The following is a 15,800-nucleotide window of genomic DNA, read 5'->3' as shown; positions in this document are numbered from 1 at the left end:
TATTTTCCTTCTATAGAGGATACAAAAAACATTCCAGTAATAACTGTAAATCAGGAGGTGGAATGGACAGAGGAACTTGGTGAAATTACAATCACTAGGGAAGCAGTACTGAGCAAACTGATGGAACTGCAGGCTGACAAGTCTCCGGGTCCTAGAGTTTTAAAGGAGGTGGCTAATGAGATAGTAGATGCATTGGTTTTAATTTTCCAAAATTTGCTAAATTCTGGAAAGATTCCATCAGATTGGAAAGTAGCAGATATAACCCCGCTATTCAAGAAGGAAGGGAAGGAGGGAGGCAGAAAACAGGAAACTGGATGCCAGTTAGCTTGATGCCTGTCCTGGAGAAGGTGTTAGAATTGATCATTAAAGAGGTTATAGCTGGGTACTTGGAAAAGCTAAAGGTAATCGGGAAGTGTCAGCATGGTTTTGTGAAAGGGAAATCATGTTTAACCAATATTTTAGAGTTCTTTGAAAGAGTAACATGTGCTGTGGATAGAGGGGAGCCTGTAAGCATAATGTACTTGGATTTCCAGAAAGCATTTGAAAAGGTGCCACATCAAAGGTCATTGCAGAAAATAAAAGCTCGTGGTATAGGGGATAGCTTATTAGCCTGGATAGAGGATTGGCTGGCTGGCAGAAAACAGAGTATGCATAAATGGGACTTTTTCCCGATTGGCAGGATGTGATGAGTGAAGTCCCACAGGGGTCTGTGCTGGGGCCTCAACTTCTTACAATTTACATTAATGGCTTATGTGAAGATGGATGTTATTATTTCAATATTTTGGGAATATGATGGTATCCTGTAAAGAAGGGTGTGTGTGTGTGTGCGCGTGCGCGTGTGAGAGATTAATTAAACTGGTGAAAGATTAGTAAAGACAGCTTGTCTGTGGAAACTGAGAGATGAAAGGTAAAAGTGCTAGATGCAAGCATTTGTAATGAGAGGTTATGGTGAAGTTTAAAGTACGAATAAATAGATTGGGTTTGAAAATTTGCATTAGGTGATAGGGACTTGACTTTTCAGCTGTTAAATTTCAATGGGGAGTTTAGAAGTGACAAGGGACTTTTACAACTTATAAAAGTTTCATAAGTAAACAAGGGAAGGTTAATACATTTTATTTGAACCAAAAGTGGAGGTAATAGGAAAACATAAAAGGTTTTTATATTTTGGAAAAGTTGAGTTCAAAGAGATGCTTAGGACAATGGAATCTAAGATGAAAGGGGAAAAGCATATCTAAGGAAAGATGTTGAGCTGAGTTTGTGTGGCTGTGTGGGGAGATGTCCTGAGACTAGACCTGTGCTGGGAGAAGGTGTGAAAGTTGTGAATTTGAAGCAGCCATTGGGTTTTCAAGCCAGAGTCTTTGTTTTCAGAAAGCAGTCTGTTTCTGAACCTTTCTTTTGGGTTTCCACAGCAGAGTGGAAGAAAGTGAGAAGTCATGTGGTATATCTTTTACTAAAGTGACAGCAGTTTTTGCCTCGGGTCATACTACTCGATTTTTATAGTTAAAACCTATAAGGAAGGTATTGCCAAGTAGTTTGCTTGTATACTCTGACCAAGTGTTTTTTTTTCTGGGATGTTCTGTCGAACTGTTTCAGCTGTGTAATTTTAATCTTATGTGCTTAAGTTTTTTTTCTACTTGTTAATAAATCTTTTAATGTTTTAAAATCCTAAAGGTGTTACTGGAGTTCTATGCTTCTGGGATCAGTAGCTTTTCCTCCTAGTTTTCAAAATATAAATATAAATGGTTTTGATCAGCACACAAGTTTCCCTCTGGGATCTGGTTTGCTCAGCAAATAACATTGGCTGTGGTCCTAACACTTAAGATGAGAGGAGCGAAGGCATGGTAGCTAAATTTTCAGGTGACATAAAGACAGGTAGGAAAGCAGGTTATGAAGAGGACATAAGGAGGTTGCAGACAGATATAGATGGGTTGAGTGAGTAAGCAAAAATCTGGCAGATGGAGTATAATGTGGGAAAATGTGAACTTGTTCGTTTTGGCAGGAAGAATAAAAAAGCCAAGTATTACTTCAACAGAGAACGAATGCAGAATTCCAAGGTGCAGAGGGGTCCAAGTGTTTTAGTGCATGAGTCACAAAAAGTTAGTATGCAAGTACAGCACGTAACCAAGAAGGCTAATGGAATGCTATCCTTTATTACAAAAGGAATTGAACATAAAAGTAAGGATGTTACGCTTCAGTTATACTGGGCATTAGTGAGGTCACATCTAAAATAGTGTGTGCAGCTTTGGTCTCCTTATTTAAGGAAGGATGTAAAGGCGTTGGAGGAAGTTCAGAGGAGGTTTACTAGAATTGATACCTGGAATGATGGGGTTGTCTTATGGAGATAGATTAGACAGACTGGGCTTGTTTCTACTGGAGTTTAGAAGAGTAATGGGAGACTTGATTGAGGAATATAAGATCCTTAACGATCCTGACAAAGTGGACGTGGAAAGGATGTTTCCTCTTGTGGTTGAGTCCAGAACTAGGGGGCACTGTTTTAAAATTAGGAGTCGCCCTTATAGGGCAGAGATGAGGAGAAATTTTTTCTCTCAGAGGGTTGTGCGACTTTGGAACTCTCTGCCTCAGTGGTAGAATCAGGGTCATTGAGTATTTTTAAGGCAGTGATAGATTGATTCCCTTGTCCAGCAAGAATCTAAGGTTATTGGGGCTAGATGGGTATGTGGGATTCGAAGCACAATCAGAACACCCATGATCTTATTGAATGGCGGAGCAGGCTTGGGGGCCAAATGGCCTGCTTCTGCTCCTATTTTGTATGTTCATAAGTATGTTTGTATGTTAACCCCAAATTCAGAAGAGTACCCTGTTTCTAGTTCCATCTATCCAAGGCATTCCAGACGATTATAACCAATTAAGGCTGAGTTATAAGATGTTTTGTGCAGGACCTTGCATACTAGTAACTAAACTGATATTTTCCCAAGTCATTTCGGAAAGGGTCCTAACTGCCAGGAGATGAAAGGTTGCTGAATTCCCATCATGACAGAGATCTTGACCAAGAATGGTAAATTTTTATTTGATCTGAAGAACTGGATTGTTTTTGGGAAATTAAAGCTTGCCATCCCCCACATCTATACCTGATAAAAGGTAACTGAAGAATGCTTATGCTAAGCAGAATTTGGAAACTTATTCTATTCTCCATGGCTAACAGCAGCAAAGGAAACTAATATTTATTTCTAAAATGTGCCATGAGGGTATGAACATTAGCCTGTGATGGTAGGAATTGCTTGTGGTCTAAGGAGCTGAAGATTCCAATTTCCAACATACGAATTAGGAGCAGGAATAAGCCATTCAGCCCCTCGAACACTATAAGGGACCATTTTATCTCCTTCACTGTCCGCCATTCAATAAGATCATGGCTGATCTAATGTTAACCTCAACTCCACATTCCTGCCTATCCCCAGTAATCTTTCACCTCCTTGCTTATTAAGAAACTATCTACTTCTGCCTTAAAGATATTCAAAGACTCTGCCTTAACCACCTTTTGAGGAAGAGAATTCCAAAGTCTCACAACACTAGGGGAAAAAAATTCTCCTTATCTGTCTAAATGGGCAACCCCTTATTTTTAAACTGTGATCCCTAATTCTAGATTCTCCCATAAGAGGAAGCATTCTGTCCACATCCACCCAGTCAGGATCTTATATTTCAACCAAGTTGCCTCTTACTGTTCTAAACTCCAATGGATACAAGACTAGCATGTCCAACCTTTCCCTATAAGACAATGCACCCATTCCAGCTATTAGTCTAGTAAACCTTCTCTGAACTGCTTCTAATGCATTTACATTCTTCCTTAAATAAGGAGACCAATACTGTACACAGATGTGGTCTCACCAACACCCTGTATAACTGAAGCATAGCCTTCCTACTCTTGTATTTAATTCCCCTTGCAATAAATGATAAAATTCTATTAGCTTTGCTAATTACTTGCTGCACCTGCATATGATTCATGCACTAGGACATCCAGATCGCTCAGTGTCTCGGAGCTCTGCAATCTCTCACCATTTAGATAATGTTTCTTATTTATCCGTCTGCCAAAATGGACAATTTCACATTTGCCCAGATTATACTCCATTTGTCAGATCTTTGCCCACTCACCTAACCTATCATTTTGTAGTTTCTTTATGTCCTTTTCACAACTTACTTTCCTACCATCATCAAATTTAGCAACCATACCATCATCCAAATCATTTATATAAATTGTAAAGAGTTGAGGCCCTAGTACTGATCCCTGTGGCACTCGGCACATCCTGCCAACCAGAAAATGATGCCATGTATGTCTACTCGCTGTTCCTCTAAGCTAGCCAATCTTCTATCCATGCCAATATGTTACACCATACACTATAAGCTTTTATTTTCCTCAATAACCTTTGATGTGGCACCTTATCAAATGCCTTCTGGAAACCTAAGTACATCCACTGGTTCCCTTTTACCCACAGCACATGTTACTTCTTCAAAAGCACTCCAATAAATTGGTTAAACAGGATTTCTCTTTCACAAAACCATGTTGGCTCTGTCTGATTGTCTTGAATTTATTGAAGTGTCCTGCTATAACATCTTTAATAGCATCTAACATTTTCCCAATGGCAGATGTTAAGCTGACTGGCCTATAGTTTCCTGCTTTCTGTCTCCCTCCCTTTTAAATAAAGGAGTTACAACCGCTTTTTCCAATCTAATGGAATTCCTGGAATTGAATGAATTGGAACCAACGCATCAACTATTTCCTTAGCCACTTCTTTTAAGGCCCTAGGATGAAGTCCATCAGGACCCAGGGACTTGTAAACCTGCAGTTCCAACAATTTGCTCAATACCACTGCCCTGGTGATTGTAATTTTCTTGAGTTCCTCCCCTCCCAATTCTTGGTTTACAACTATTTCTGGGATGTTACTTGTATCCTCCATAGTGAAGACCGGTGCAAAATACCTGCTCAATTCATCTGCCATCTCCTTATTTTCCATTTTTAATCCCCAGACTCACTTTCTATAGGAATAATGATCACTTTGTTAACTCATTTCCTTTTTAAACATCTGTAAACTCATACTGCCTTTATATTTCTAGTTAGCTTTCTCTTGTACTCTAACTCCCCCCCACTTATTAATCTTTTAGTCATTATTTGCCTTTTTAATATTCTTTCCAATCTTCTGACCTGCATCCATCTTTACACAATTATATGCTTTTTCTTTAATTTTGAAATGATCTTTAATGTTTTAAGTTAACCACTGATGGTGGGTCCTCCCCTAGGATTTTTTCTTTTCTCGCTGGAATGTATCTATTTTGTATATTCTGAAACATCCCCTTAAATGTCCGCCACTGCAGCTCTATTGACCTATCCCTTAACCTACATTGCCAGTTCACTTTAGCTAGCTCTGCTTTCGTGTCATCCTAATTGTCCTTATTTAAGTTTAAAGTACTAGTCTTAGACCCATTCTTCTCTCCTGCAAACTGAATGTAAAATTCAATCATATTATGATTGCTGCTACTTTGGGACACGTTCATTATGAGGTCATTAATAATCCTATCTCATTGCAAAATACCAGGTCTAATATACCCTGCTGTCTGGATGGCTCCAGAATGTGGTATTCTCAGAAATTATCACAAAAACATTTTATGAATTCGTCATCTACGTTACATTTGCCCATCTTATTTTTTCCAGTCTATATGTAGATTAAAATCTCCCATGATAATTGCCATATCTTTCTGACAAGCTCCCACTATTTCTTCCTTTATTCCCCATCCTACCACGTGGTTACTGTTCGGGGGCCTATACACCACTCCCACATGTGGCTTCTTGCTTTTATCATTCTTCATCTCTACCCAAACTGCTTCTATATCCTGGTTTCCTGAACTTAGGTCATCCCTCTCCATTGTGCTGTCACCTTTAATTAACCACCCCCTCCACCTTTTCCTAACTTTCTAAATGTCACATATCCTTCAATATCCAGATCCCGATCTATGCCATCCTGCAGCCATGTCTCTATCATGGTTATTAGGTCGTACTTATTTACCTCTATTTGTGTATCAGTTCATCTGTTTTGTTTTTAATGCTACATGCATTCAGATGCAGAGCCTTGAGTTCTGTCCTTTTATTATTTTTGTAATCTCTAGCCTCATCTGTTGATTTCCTTTTAGATTTGTATTCTCTGTCCCTTCCTGTCACCAACTGTTTATCATTCACATATTAATACCTCATCTTACTTTGTGTCTACTCTTTGGTATACCACATCTTCCCACATATGATCCCTTGCCTCCGCTATTTAGTTTAAAACCCTCTTGCCTTCCCTAGTCATGTGGCTCACAAGAACACTGGTCCCAGCATGGTTCAGGTGGAGACCATCCCAACGGTACAGCCCCCATTTTCCCCAGTACTGGTGCCAGTGCCCCACAAACTGGAACCCACTTCTCCAACACCAGTCTTTGAGCCACACATTCATCTTTCTAATCTTATTTTCCCTATGTCAATCTGCACGCAGCTCAGGTAGCAATCCAGAGATTATTACCTTTGGGGTTCTGTTTCTTAATTTGGTGCCTGGCTCCTCATACTGACTATGCAGAGCCTCTTTCCTTGTCCTGCCTATGTCGTTGGTACCTATATGGACCACCACAACTGGATCCTCCCCCTCCCACTGCAAGTTGCTCTCCAGCCCTAAGCAGATATCCTGAGCCCTGGCCCCGGCAGGCAACACTGTCTTCTGGACTCTCACTCTTTGCTGCAGAAAGCAGTGTCAATCCCCCTCACCATTACATTCCTTTTTGCTCTCCCCGCTTGAACAGCTTCCTGTACCACAGCCAGGCTGCTCATCCATCATGCAGACTTTGCTTTCGTCCACACAAGTTGCAAACACTTCAAATCTGTTTGACAATTGCAAAGTCTGAGTCTCCTCCACTCCTGTCTGCTCGGTCCCTTTACCTGTCTCACTCATGGTAACATCCTCCTGTCCCTCACCGTTGACCAAAACAGATGACCCTATTCTAAGAGGTATGACTATCTTCTGGAACAAAGTGTCCAGGTATTTCTCAGGAGGGACCGAGTGGCCTACTCCTGCTCCTAATTCGTATGCTTGTATGTTCACTATAATTTGACTCATTTCCTTAAAAAGCACACTGAGTTTCAAAAGCAAACAAAGCCTTTGAGGGAAACAGGCAGAAGGACGCATGGGAGAGCTAGGACAGATACAAACAGGATGAGACAAAGTAGGCCTCTGGCCTCACAGTACCCAACATTCGGACAGCAAATAGGAACAATGGAGAGTGGATAGAGAGTTATGGTTAAATTGAGTAACAGTGCAGCAAGGGAGAAGGGAGGTTACAAAGTTAAGTAGTTTGTTCTAAGTGGAAGAGATGGGAAGTGGAAAAACTAAGGAGTAGTAGGAGGATGAATGAGCAGTGGGAAGCAAAGACATAGAAGGCCCAATGGGAGCAAAAGGGGAAAGGTATGAGGGCCTCCAGCCCCCATCCGAAATGCAGCCTGTAACTGTTGGTAACTCTTTTCTCCACTATACCACACACCAACTCCCAAATGGAAGGGAAGAAGAAAATAAAGAAAGATGCAAAAGAGAAAAAGAACCAGCAACATGAAGGCATCAGACATTTTAGAAAGTGACTGCAGAAAGCTCACAAACCTACAACACTAATTCTGTTTCCCTCACAGATGCTGTCAGGCCTGCAGAGTACTTCCAGCACTTTAGGTTTTCATTTTAGAAAGTGACTGTACCTTGAGATTTACTGTGGTCAGTTCTACAGGTCAAACAGTTCTTTAGGAATTTCAACATGCAGTAAGAAACCTTTATAGCAAAGCATTAACAACTCATGACATGGGAAACAAAGCACTTCTATTAATTAAATGGCTAATTTTACAGAAAGTCACAAACTATTTATACAAACTACATTATTTTCAACATTTTTTCTTCCAAAGTTTAGACATCATAATGCCTACCTTCAGAGTTCAATGTAATGAGCGTAACATTCGGTGCCAAGTTCTGACCACCTGATTGACCACTGTTCGAAACGGTGTCACTTGTTTCAGATCCACTTTCAACATCTTCAGTATGGCTATCTTCATGGCCAGGAACCTTCACAATTATTGTGTTCTGTCTCCTCCCTGGCATAGAACTTTGTTGTCCCAAAATAGGAAAAAATACACAAAGTAATAAAGCAACTGGTTAGACTATATGTTACTCACATATCAATAAGAATGAAAGTGATGTTTGGGGCTTTATAGTTAATTATTGACATTCTAAAATAGCTAATGAATTGTCAGTAGACACGTACAGTAAAACCTTATAGACATATTTCATAACAGTATACTTTTTAAAAATCAGCTACTTGGCAGATGTCTTTATTTTTCAATTATATGGAAACATGCCATTTTAATTCTCTCCTCACACCAGGGATCACAGTAGCCATGTATGTTATTATGAAGGAAAAATTAATTAAATGCATTTTAAAAGAACTTCAACCTGCATGTGATACACAAGAAAACTGAAAAAATATTGTACTACTGAATGTTTCAACTTAAGAGCACTAGACGTACTGAGAGTTATGAGTTCCATGTCGTAAATCAGATACTTTTCATAAATCATACTCTTTTGATTTGCACTATACTTAGCCAGCACACATTTTTACTTCCTACATTTTCTTTCTCATGAAACATTTTGTGAAGACAGTATTCATAGAATATGATCAGACTGTTACATAGATTTTGGGTTTTCATTTTAAATGTTTGTTCATTTTGAAATATAGTGTAAAGCAGCATAAAAAATTGCCATTTGATAATAATAAAGACAGACTAAGTTTCAAACCTCATAACACATTAGGAGCCAAAATACAGACAAATATTAAGTGTGAATGACCTGGTTTCATCATGTGATTCAAACGGCTATTTCAAGAAACTTAAAAGAAAGCTATTTCTAAAAATAAATTACAACTGATCTGGACCAAGGATCAACAAACATCTGTTTAAACAGGCATTTCTTCCAGTTCTTTGAAACTATGGGTGGAATCTTCCATTCTGGAATCTAAGTTTGGTGGCAGACATGGAAGTGAGAGATTTCAGTCGGGGGTGGGGTGGGACAGCTGATCTTGTGCTGTTCAGCTCATTACATATGCACCCATAAGGGACTTGCCAACTCTCGCAGCGGGATGGGCAGGAAGTTGCCACCCCGCCATTGCCTCATAGGGTCAAAGGTCCAGGCGCCATATTTAAAGGGTGCTCAGACAACTATTTATTCAATGCAGGCCAGAAGCATCACTCTTACTATCAGTTAAGATTCTGCCGAGACCAGAATGTTACAGAGAAGACAAAGTCTGGCCCACGGTTCAGCGAAGCCTCCCTGCAGAATCTCCTCCCGGCTGTCCAGGAAAGGCGGGGGGTGCTCTTTCCCAGGGATGACAGCAGGAGGCCCTCTCTTTGGCCATGGCAGCCTAGGCAGAGGTTGCAGCAGTGGTTAGTGCCCATGGGACCCACAGGAGAACTGCTCAGCAGTACAGAAAAAAGATGAAGAATCTGCTGCGCTCCACCAGGTTAGGTGGCATAGTCTACTCACAGCAAAGTGACACTCAAAAGAGCATCCGAATGGCCTACTCCTGCTCCTATGTTCCTGTGTTCCCATCTTCCTATCAAGGGTGTCAGACAGGAGTTTGGATTGCAAGACTCAGTAGCAGACGGGACATGTGCACTTAAAGTGTGCCAGCCACTTCATGCGTTCAATGTTATTAGTTGCAGAGCATCTTGCTTGTTAATCACTTACTGGAGAGGAATCAGGAGCTGACACAGGCATGTATGCTTCTAAATTGCTCATGCACCCATTGGAATGACACTCAATCCTTCTGTCTTTTTGCAGGACAAGGACAGTAGGAGAGAGCAGGCCAAGACCACAGGCGGCCTGCCCAACATCAGAATCCCCACCCCTTTCGAGGAGGAAGCCACCAAGCTAGCCAGAGAGCAGCAGGACTGTGCCTGCGCTGAAAGCGGGATAGGACTCCCCCAGCAGGCTAGTGAGGATGCCTCCAGCCTGCAAATGTCAGATGCAGCAACTGAGTGAGACATTGCTTTAATAAAGGAGCCTGCTTAGGCATCCACTCCAGGTACCAGCAAGGAAAGCAGGAGGTCCATAAGAGAGGCTAGTCACAGAACCAGCTCCAACCACACCTCTGAGGATGATGCACCATCAGGGCTTTAACCCTCCACCAACACAGATACATTCACCTCAGTGGGTGCACAATCTAGAGTAGGCTCAGGGTCATAATCTGGTGAGTACATCATTGACGCGAGTCTACAGCTGGAGGAGGAAGTGACAGCCGAGGTCTCTGACACTGTGAGGACTGCTGGATGCCAGGCCCCTGCTCAGCCTTAAGAGATTTGATGGAAATGCAGAAACAGGCAGGGGAACATCAAGCAGAGATGCCAGAGGCAACGCGTGGGTTGGACCAAATGCTAGAGGAGTTCATCCACATTCTGTCTGCTGTCATGGCTCCAGCGTTAGTGCCTGGCTGCAGTGGAAAGGGTGGCTGCCAGATATGCACTTGGACCTGCACTCCATCGCTCTAGCCATAGGTGCAAAGCAGTGCAGCAGTGGCTAGGCAAGAGGGGGACGGGCAAACTTGACCACCCTCCAGCTGCCCTTTCTCCTCAAGGAGTCAGGGAGGTGCCATGGAGCATCCACAGAGAGAAGGAGTGCCAGCTAGCCACCCAAGGGCTTCAGCCCAGAACACTCCAAGAGTGCCCTGCTACTTCATCTCCCCTCTACCAATGACCCGATTGCCTCCAGCAGGTCCGACTGAGAAGGGTGCACCTACACCTGAGCAGGAGAACCTTAGCAGGCCGGGGCCCTCTAGGCCTCGGGCCACCAGAGAACATCTGCCAAAGTCATCACAGTCAACAGGGCATAACAGCTAGCAGGCTGCCTCAGCTGTGGATGTCGGGGCTGCACCTAGACATAGTAATAGAAAAAGAAATAGAATGAAGTTTTGAAGGCACATAGTGTCCAAATATTGTATATACTTTTGGCACTTGTAAATATATGTTCACTTGCACAGTTTGGAAATGTCTTGGATTCCATCTTGCTGCTAGTTGCTTCAATGGTCATGGGCATTTAAGAATGTGGAATTTGGGCCCCCATCAGAGTCAGATAATGAACTCCTATAGATTCAGCTCTCTTATATTATCAACATAGTCATTACTCAATAATCCCACATGTGCGTGCTTAAGCACTGGGCATCTTTTGTGAGCATGTGGCCTGGGCAGGCATCATACAAGCCATTACTTGCAGCTCAGCATGTTCTGACCTCTGAAAATGATGACTGCACAGTGTGTTCAATGAGGTCATTATATCTCCTGGTGCTGTTGTCGATTTGAGATGTGGGTAGATGCCACAAGTACTCAAGGGGAGTTAAACATGCTATGCGAGTGACAAGGAGCACTGTAGATGCAGTTTCAGGGTTGAAAGAGTGATGCTCTACAATGTGTTCTTAACAACAGAAAACCAGAGGGTTCCCCACAAGCTGTGGTGGGCACATACAATTGTTACTGGCCATCCTTGGTGATTTGTCATTTTGAACTAACAAGGCTGAACTAACAAGGTGAAGGCTACAAGTAAGGAAGCAACAGGCAAGTTACTCTTGACTGCAAGAGCAATTGAGTGTAGGATTAAAGTGTGTGTGCAGTTCACTGAGGCCTTTGTTGGACCTCACATGGAAATTTGGTTGGCCTGCTCGTCTCCTTATCAAATGTGGCTGTACACCTTGCAATAAGGGTTTGCATCAAAAGCGTAACAGACATCACTGAAGGACTGCAGTATTAGTCCATCAAGTGAGAGAGAGTAGAATGGGCCAATGTGCTGGACCATGCAAAAGACTGTGAGGCTACCCTTGTGAAGCATCCACAGCTCTAACAAGGCTCCGCAGGGTCCATGCAGGAAAGATGTTTACCTCGGCTGATGTGTACAGAATGACGGATCACAGTCTCACACTAATACTAAGGCCAACTAGGGCTCAAACTTGTAGGAGTCTCTGCAATTGGGAGGTACCTGAGTGGTTGCCACTCAGCAACTCATAGTGTAGGTGAGGCACCCTCAGCGAGTGGACTCTAAAATAACCTCGCAATTTTTTGGGATGATAAAGATATCGTGGAATATGAGTTTACTATGGGCAAGTAGTGATCGGAGGGGGGAGGGTTAGGCGGGGCAAGAATATAACCTTGTCTGATCAATCTGCACGGAGGAGCGATCTCGAGAGACCAATGGTGTTCTCATGCTGTTCCTTCCTGTGGACCCATCTATCTGGTTCAGCTCTCTGCAAGATCTGTCCCCCACCTGTTGGGAGCAGGTGTGAAGGTGACATGACTGCATCCCTGCCAAGGTAAGACTTGATATTGCTTCCAAGTTGCTATGCACAGGGACTTTGTGAGAGCATGGAAAATATTCCTACTTAAGGTGCCTGAGGTTGTGGGAGAACAAAGTGCTTTGCATGTTCTAAAGTGTGCATTTCGCGCTGGGGCTCTGTATAGCAACATGCAAAGGATCGAAACGCCAGCATGGGAGACATTAAGTAGTGCAATTTAATTCAGCTATCTTAAATCAAGGTACATTAGAGCAAAGTATAAGGTCTGTTACCAAAATAGAGCTGGGGCCTGCCAGCCAGCAGAAGATAGAAAACCAAACAACAAAGGAAATGTCTTGGCAGCTTACTCTGCCTGGAATCTATTAGTTATCAGATTGTTATGGGCCTCTCTGTCACGTCGTACCCTTGCGAATGGCTTCTGTATGTACCTCAGCGACATCCTAGCCCTTGTCATCATCATTCCCTTCACCATCCTCATCATCGGAGGAGAAACCTTGGTCCTCCATGTCTCCCTCAGCCAAGACACAACCCCCCTCTTTGTAGTGTAAGACTGTGTAGGGCGTAGCAAACAACTATGATCCTGGACACACTTTGTGGTAAATATTGGACAGTCCCACCTAAGCAGTCCAAACATCTGAACATCATCTTTAGGAGGCCTATCGCCTGCTCATGGACTTCATGGAGGCATGTGCGGCATTGTACGTCTCCTCGGCAGCACTCTGCACACAGAGAACTGGTATCATCAGCCAGGTCTTCTGGGGGTATATCTTGCCCCCAAGGATCCAACCCTGCAATCACCAAGGTCCTTCAAAAACTTGTGGCACCTGGGAATGGTTCAGAATGTAGGCATCATGAAAGCTCCCTGGGAACCGAGCACAAACATGCAGGATTTGTCTTCTGTGATCACATATCAGCTGCATATTAAAAGAGTGGAAGCCTTTCTTATTGATGTATGTGAGCAGCTTTTGCCAGGGAGCTCTCAAGGTCACATATATGCAGTCAATAACCCCTTGCATTTGCAGGAAACTTGCGATGGCTGCAAAAACAAATGTTGTTGCAGCCTGGCTTTCGGGATCCAAGCAGAATTGGACAAATTGGTGTGCTCTCCTAACAAGGGCATCTGTCACCTCCCAGATGCACATGTGGCACTGTCTGGGACTTGCCACACAGGAGCCCTGGAAAGACACTAGCAAAGAATTGTAAGGCGGCGGTGACCATTAATGCCAATGGCATGGGATTGCCACCAAGTCCTTGCAGGTACAGGTGCTCATGGAGAAGCTGGCAGATGGTGAGCAACCACATTCCGAAACATCCTAAGGCACCTCTGGCACTGCCTTTCACTCATCTGTAGATAGGTGCACCGCTACCGAGATACCCGTGGTCAGGCCAATGTTCGCCATTGCACTGACCCCTGGTCGACAGCATCCTGACCTTCTTGAGGCCTCTTGCTGCTCAGGCCATTGCTGCTCCTGGCCCTCTGCCAACCTGCACTGGATCCTCCTCCTCATCTGGATGAGACCCAGTAGAAAGACAGAATTGCCTGGAGCCTGCATCATCTAGGCCTCAGTGGATCTGTGAATGCAGAAATCAATCTAGTGAGCATATTCTTTGCAGATTTGCCTCCATCTTAGAGCCACCAAGTTAGTGCTAAGCCCTGTGCCCGGCTTCCATCTAGACAAGGCACCCCCTCCCCACCCTTTCCAGATGAAGGACATCCTGGGGGAAGAGAGATGAGTGTTGCTTCCATTCATACACGACTTTTCATGGAGAAATTGTTCTTTGACTGGGATGGTGATAGCCACGTACAAGAACCCACCCTCAGGCACTATTCAGCTTGCCTCCATTACCCTCGAAACTCTAAAGAGACACCACTGCCTTGGCAGCATAGAAAGATTTCCACATGAGCCCTTGCTAGCCATGACCATTCATCAAGGAAGAGGGGGGCTTGGAATCAGGAGTTTGCTGCCCTCCGCCAGCCGTGCCACTTGGAGGCATCCACCTCCCTCCCTCCCTGCCTTTGACAGCAGCAGATGGCAAATTGCACAGAATGAACAGCTGCTCCAGGACTTGCTGGGCTCTCGATATAATACCTGACTATTACCCTGGATCTGCCACCCTGCTGCATCCAACTCCCCGCTCTCACTGTGGCTGTTCCCTCCACTGCCCAGTATCCTCAGTTCAAACCCCAGGACCCCACCATCTCGGACCATCCCACTCCCATCATCCTTGCCCGGAAACTTTCTCCCCCACCCAACCACAGGGCCCAAAGACTCAAAAAGCAAGGTCTTCCCCTCCATTCCATGTACCTCACCCTTGCCTTCCCTCATAGCCCCCCTCCCTGCCCCAGTCTGTCTTCCTTCCCTGGACAGCTGCCCACCCATTCCCCCCCTTTACTTGCCTGTCATGTCCAGCCTGCACTCCACTCCTCCCTGCCCGTTAGTTTGCCTCCCGTGTCCAGCTTTCGCTCCTCTTTTCCACCCTTAGCCTGCCTCCCATGTCCAGCCTTCCTCAATCAAGAGGCTGACATTTGTGAGCGGTCCCCAAAAAGGCCAAAGCAGTGGCTACTCATTTCAAAGTCATGGGAAAAGTCAACCTCACCAGGTGCATGGCACTTATATGCAGTCGTAAATGTAAACGGCCTAATTTCTGACTGGGAAGGAACTTAATTTGGAGGAGAAACCTAACTCTGGCAAGCTGTCCTTTTAATGAGCATGCATGACTTGCTAGTGCATTCAGAAGGGCTTCCCGACATTGTTTGTTGGGAAGCTCAACCTGCCTTTAAAGTCCCAAGAACATAATTGCAAAAGTTCACCCTGCCATCAGGAAACAGAGTTTTGCCTTCACACCAAATTAAGTACCCTCGCCTGCCAAGCTTCCCGCTGCTGGTGGACCTGGAAGGTTCCACTCTACATTTTTATAGCATGTCCTATTTGCCCTCTTGGAGTCAAAAAGAATTTAAAAAATGATCAGGATCTGTCTCAAATTTTATTTACCTTCTAACATCAGATTAAGTTTCTACCATACCTCTAAGATTAATAATTCCATGTTTAGCCAGCTACTAGTCAATCAGGAATGCATTACAGCTGCATCAACTATGTAATAAAAACAGAAAATTCTGGGAAAACCTAGCTCTGAAGAAGTCATACAGACTCAAAACGTTAACTGTTTCTCTCTCCACAGATGCTGCCAGACTTGCTAAGTTTTTCCAGTGTTTTCTGTTTTTATTTCAAATTTCCAGTATCTGCAGTAGTTTGCTTTTATCAAACTATAATAATATTTGCCAACAACCCTCTTATGCTGCGCACTTACACTGTCCCTTTCCATAACTGATATTCAAAATACTAAATGTTTGCTAATGATGTCATCCTAATGATGAAGAAATCACTATGGTGTGAAATTTGAGTTTTTCTGTCTGATTATGAGTCTGCAATGTGCCACTGGGCATTTTATATAGG

General features: G+C 43.5%; 1 protein-coding gene across 4 annotated transcripts in view; it reads right to left on the bottom strand.

The window, feature by feature from the left end:
• banp (BTG3 associated nuclear protein) overlaps window positions 1–15,800 on the bottom strand; it is a 280,409-nt gene that overhangs the window by 192,072 nt on the left and 72,537 nt on the right. For all 4 annotated transcript variants that reach the window (XR_013576944.1, XM_078544429.1, XM_078544430.1 and 1 more), the window contains one exon: window positions 7,943–8,118. Coding sequence is in view for 3 of the 4 variants with exons in the window: in XM_078544429.1 (XP_078400555.1) it covers window positions 7,943–8,118 (176 nt within the window). In the remaining variant the exon portion in view is untranslated. The remainder of the gene's footprint in view (window positions 1–7,942; window positions 8,119–15,800) is intronic.

This window comes from Cetorhinus maximus, chromosome 6, assembly GCF_964194155.1.
Source record: "Cetorhinus maximus chromosome 6, sCetMax3.hap1.1, whole genome shotgun sequence".
NCBI classification, from domain to species: Eukaryota; Metazoa; Chordata; class Chondrichthyes; order Lamniformes; family Cetorhinidae; genus Cetorhinus; species Cetorhinus maximus.
The sequence above is the reverse complement of the archived record's forward strand: the minus strand, read 5'-3'. Positions and strand labels throughout refer to the sequence as shown.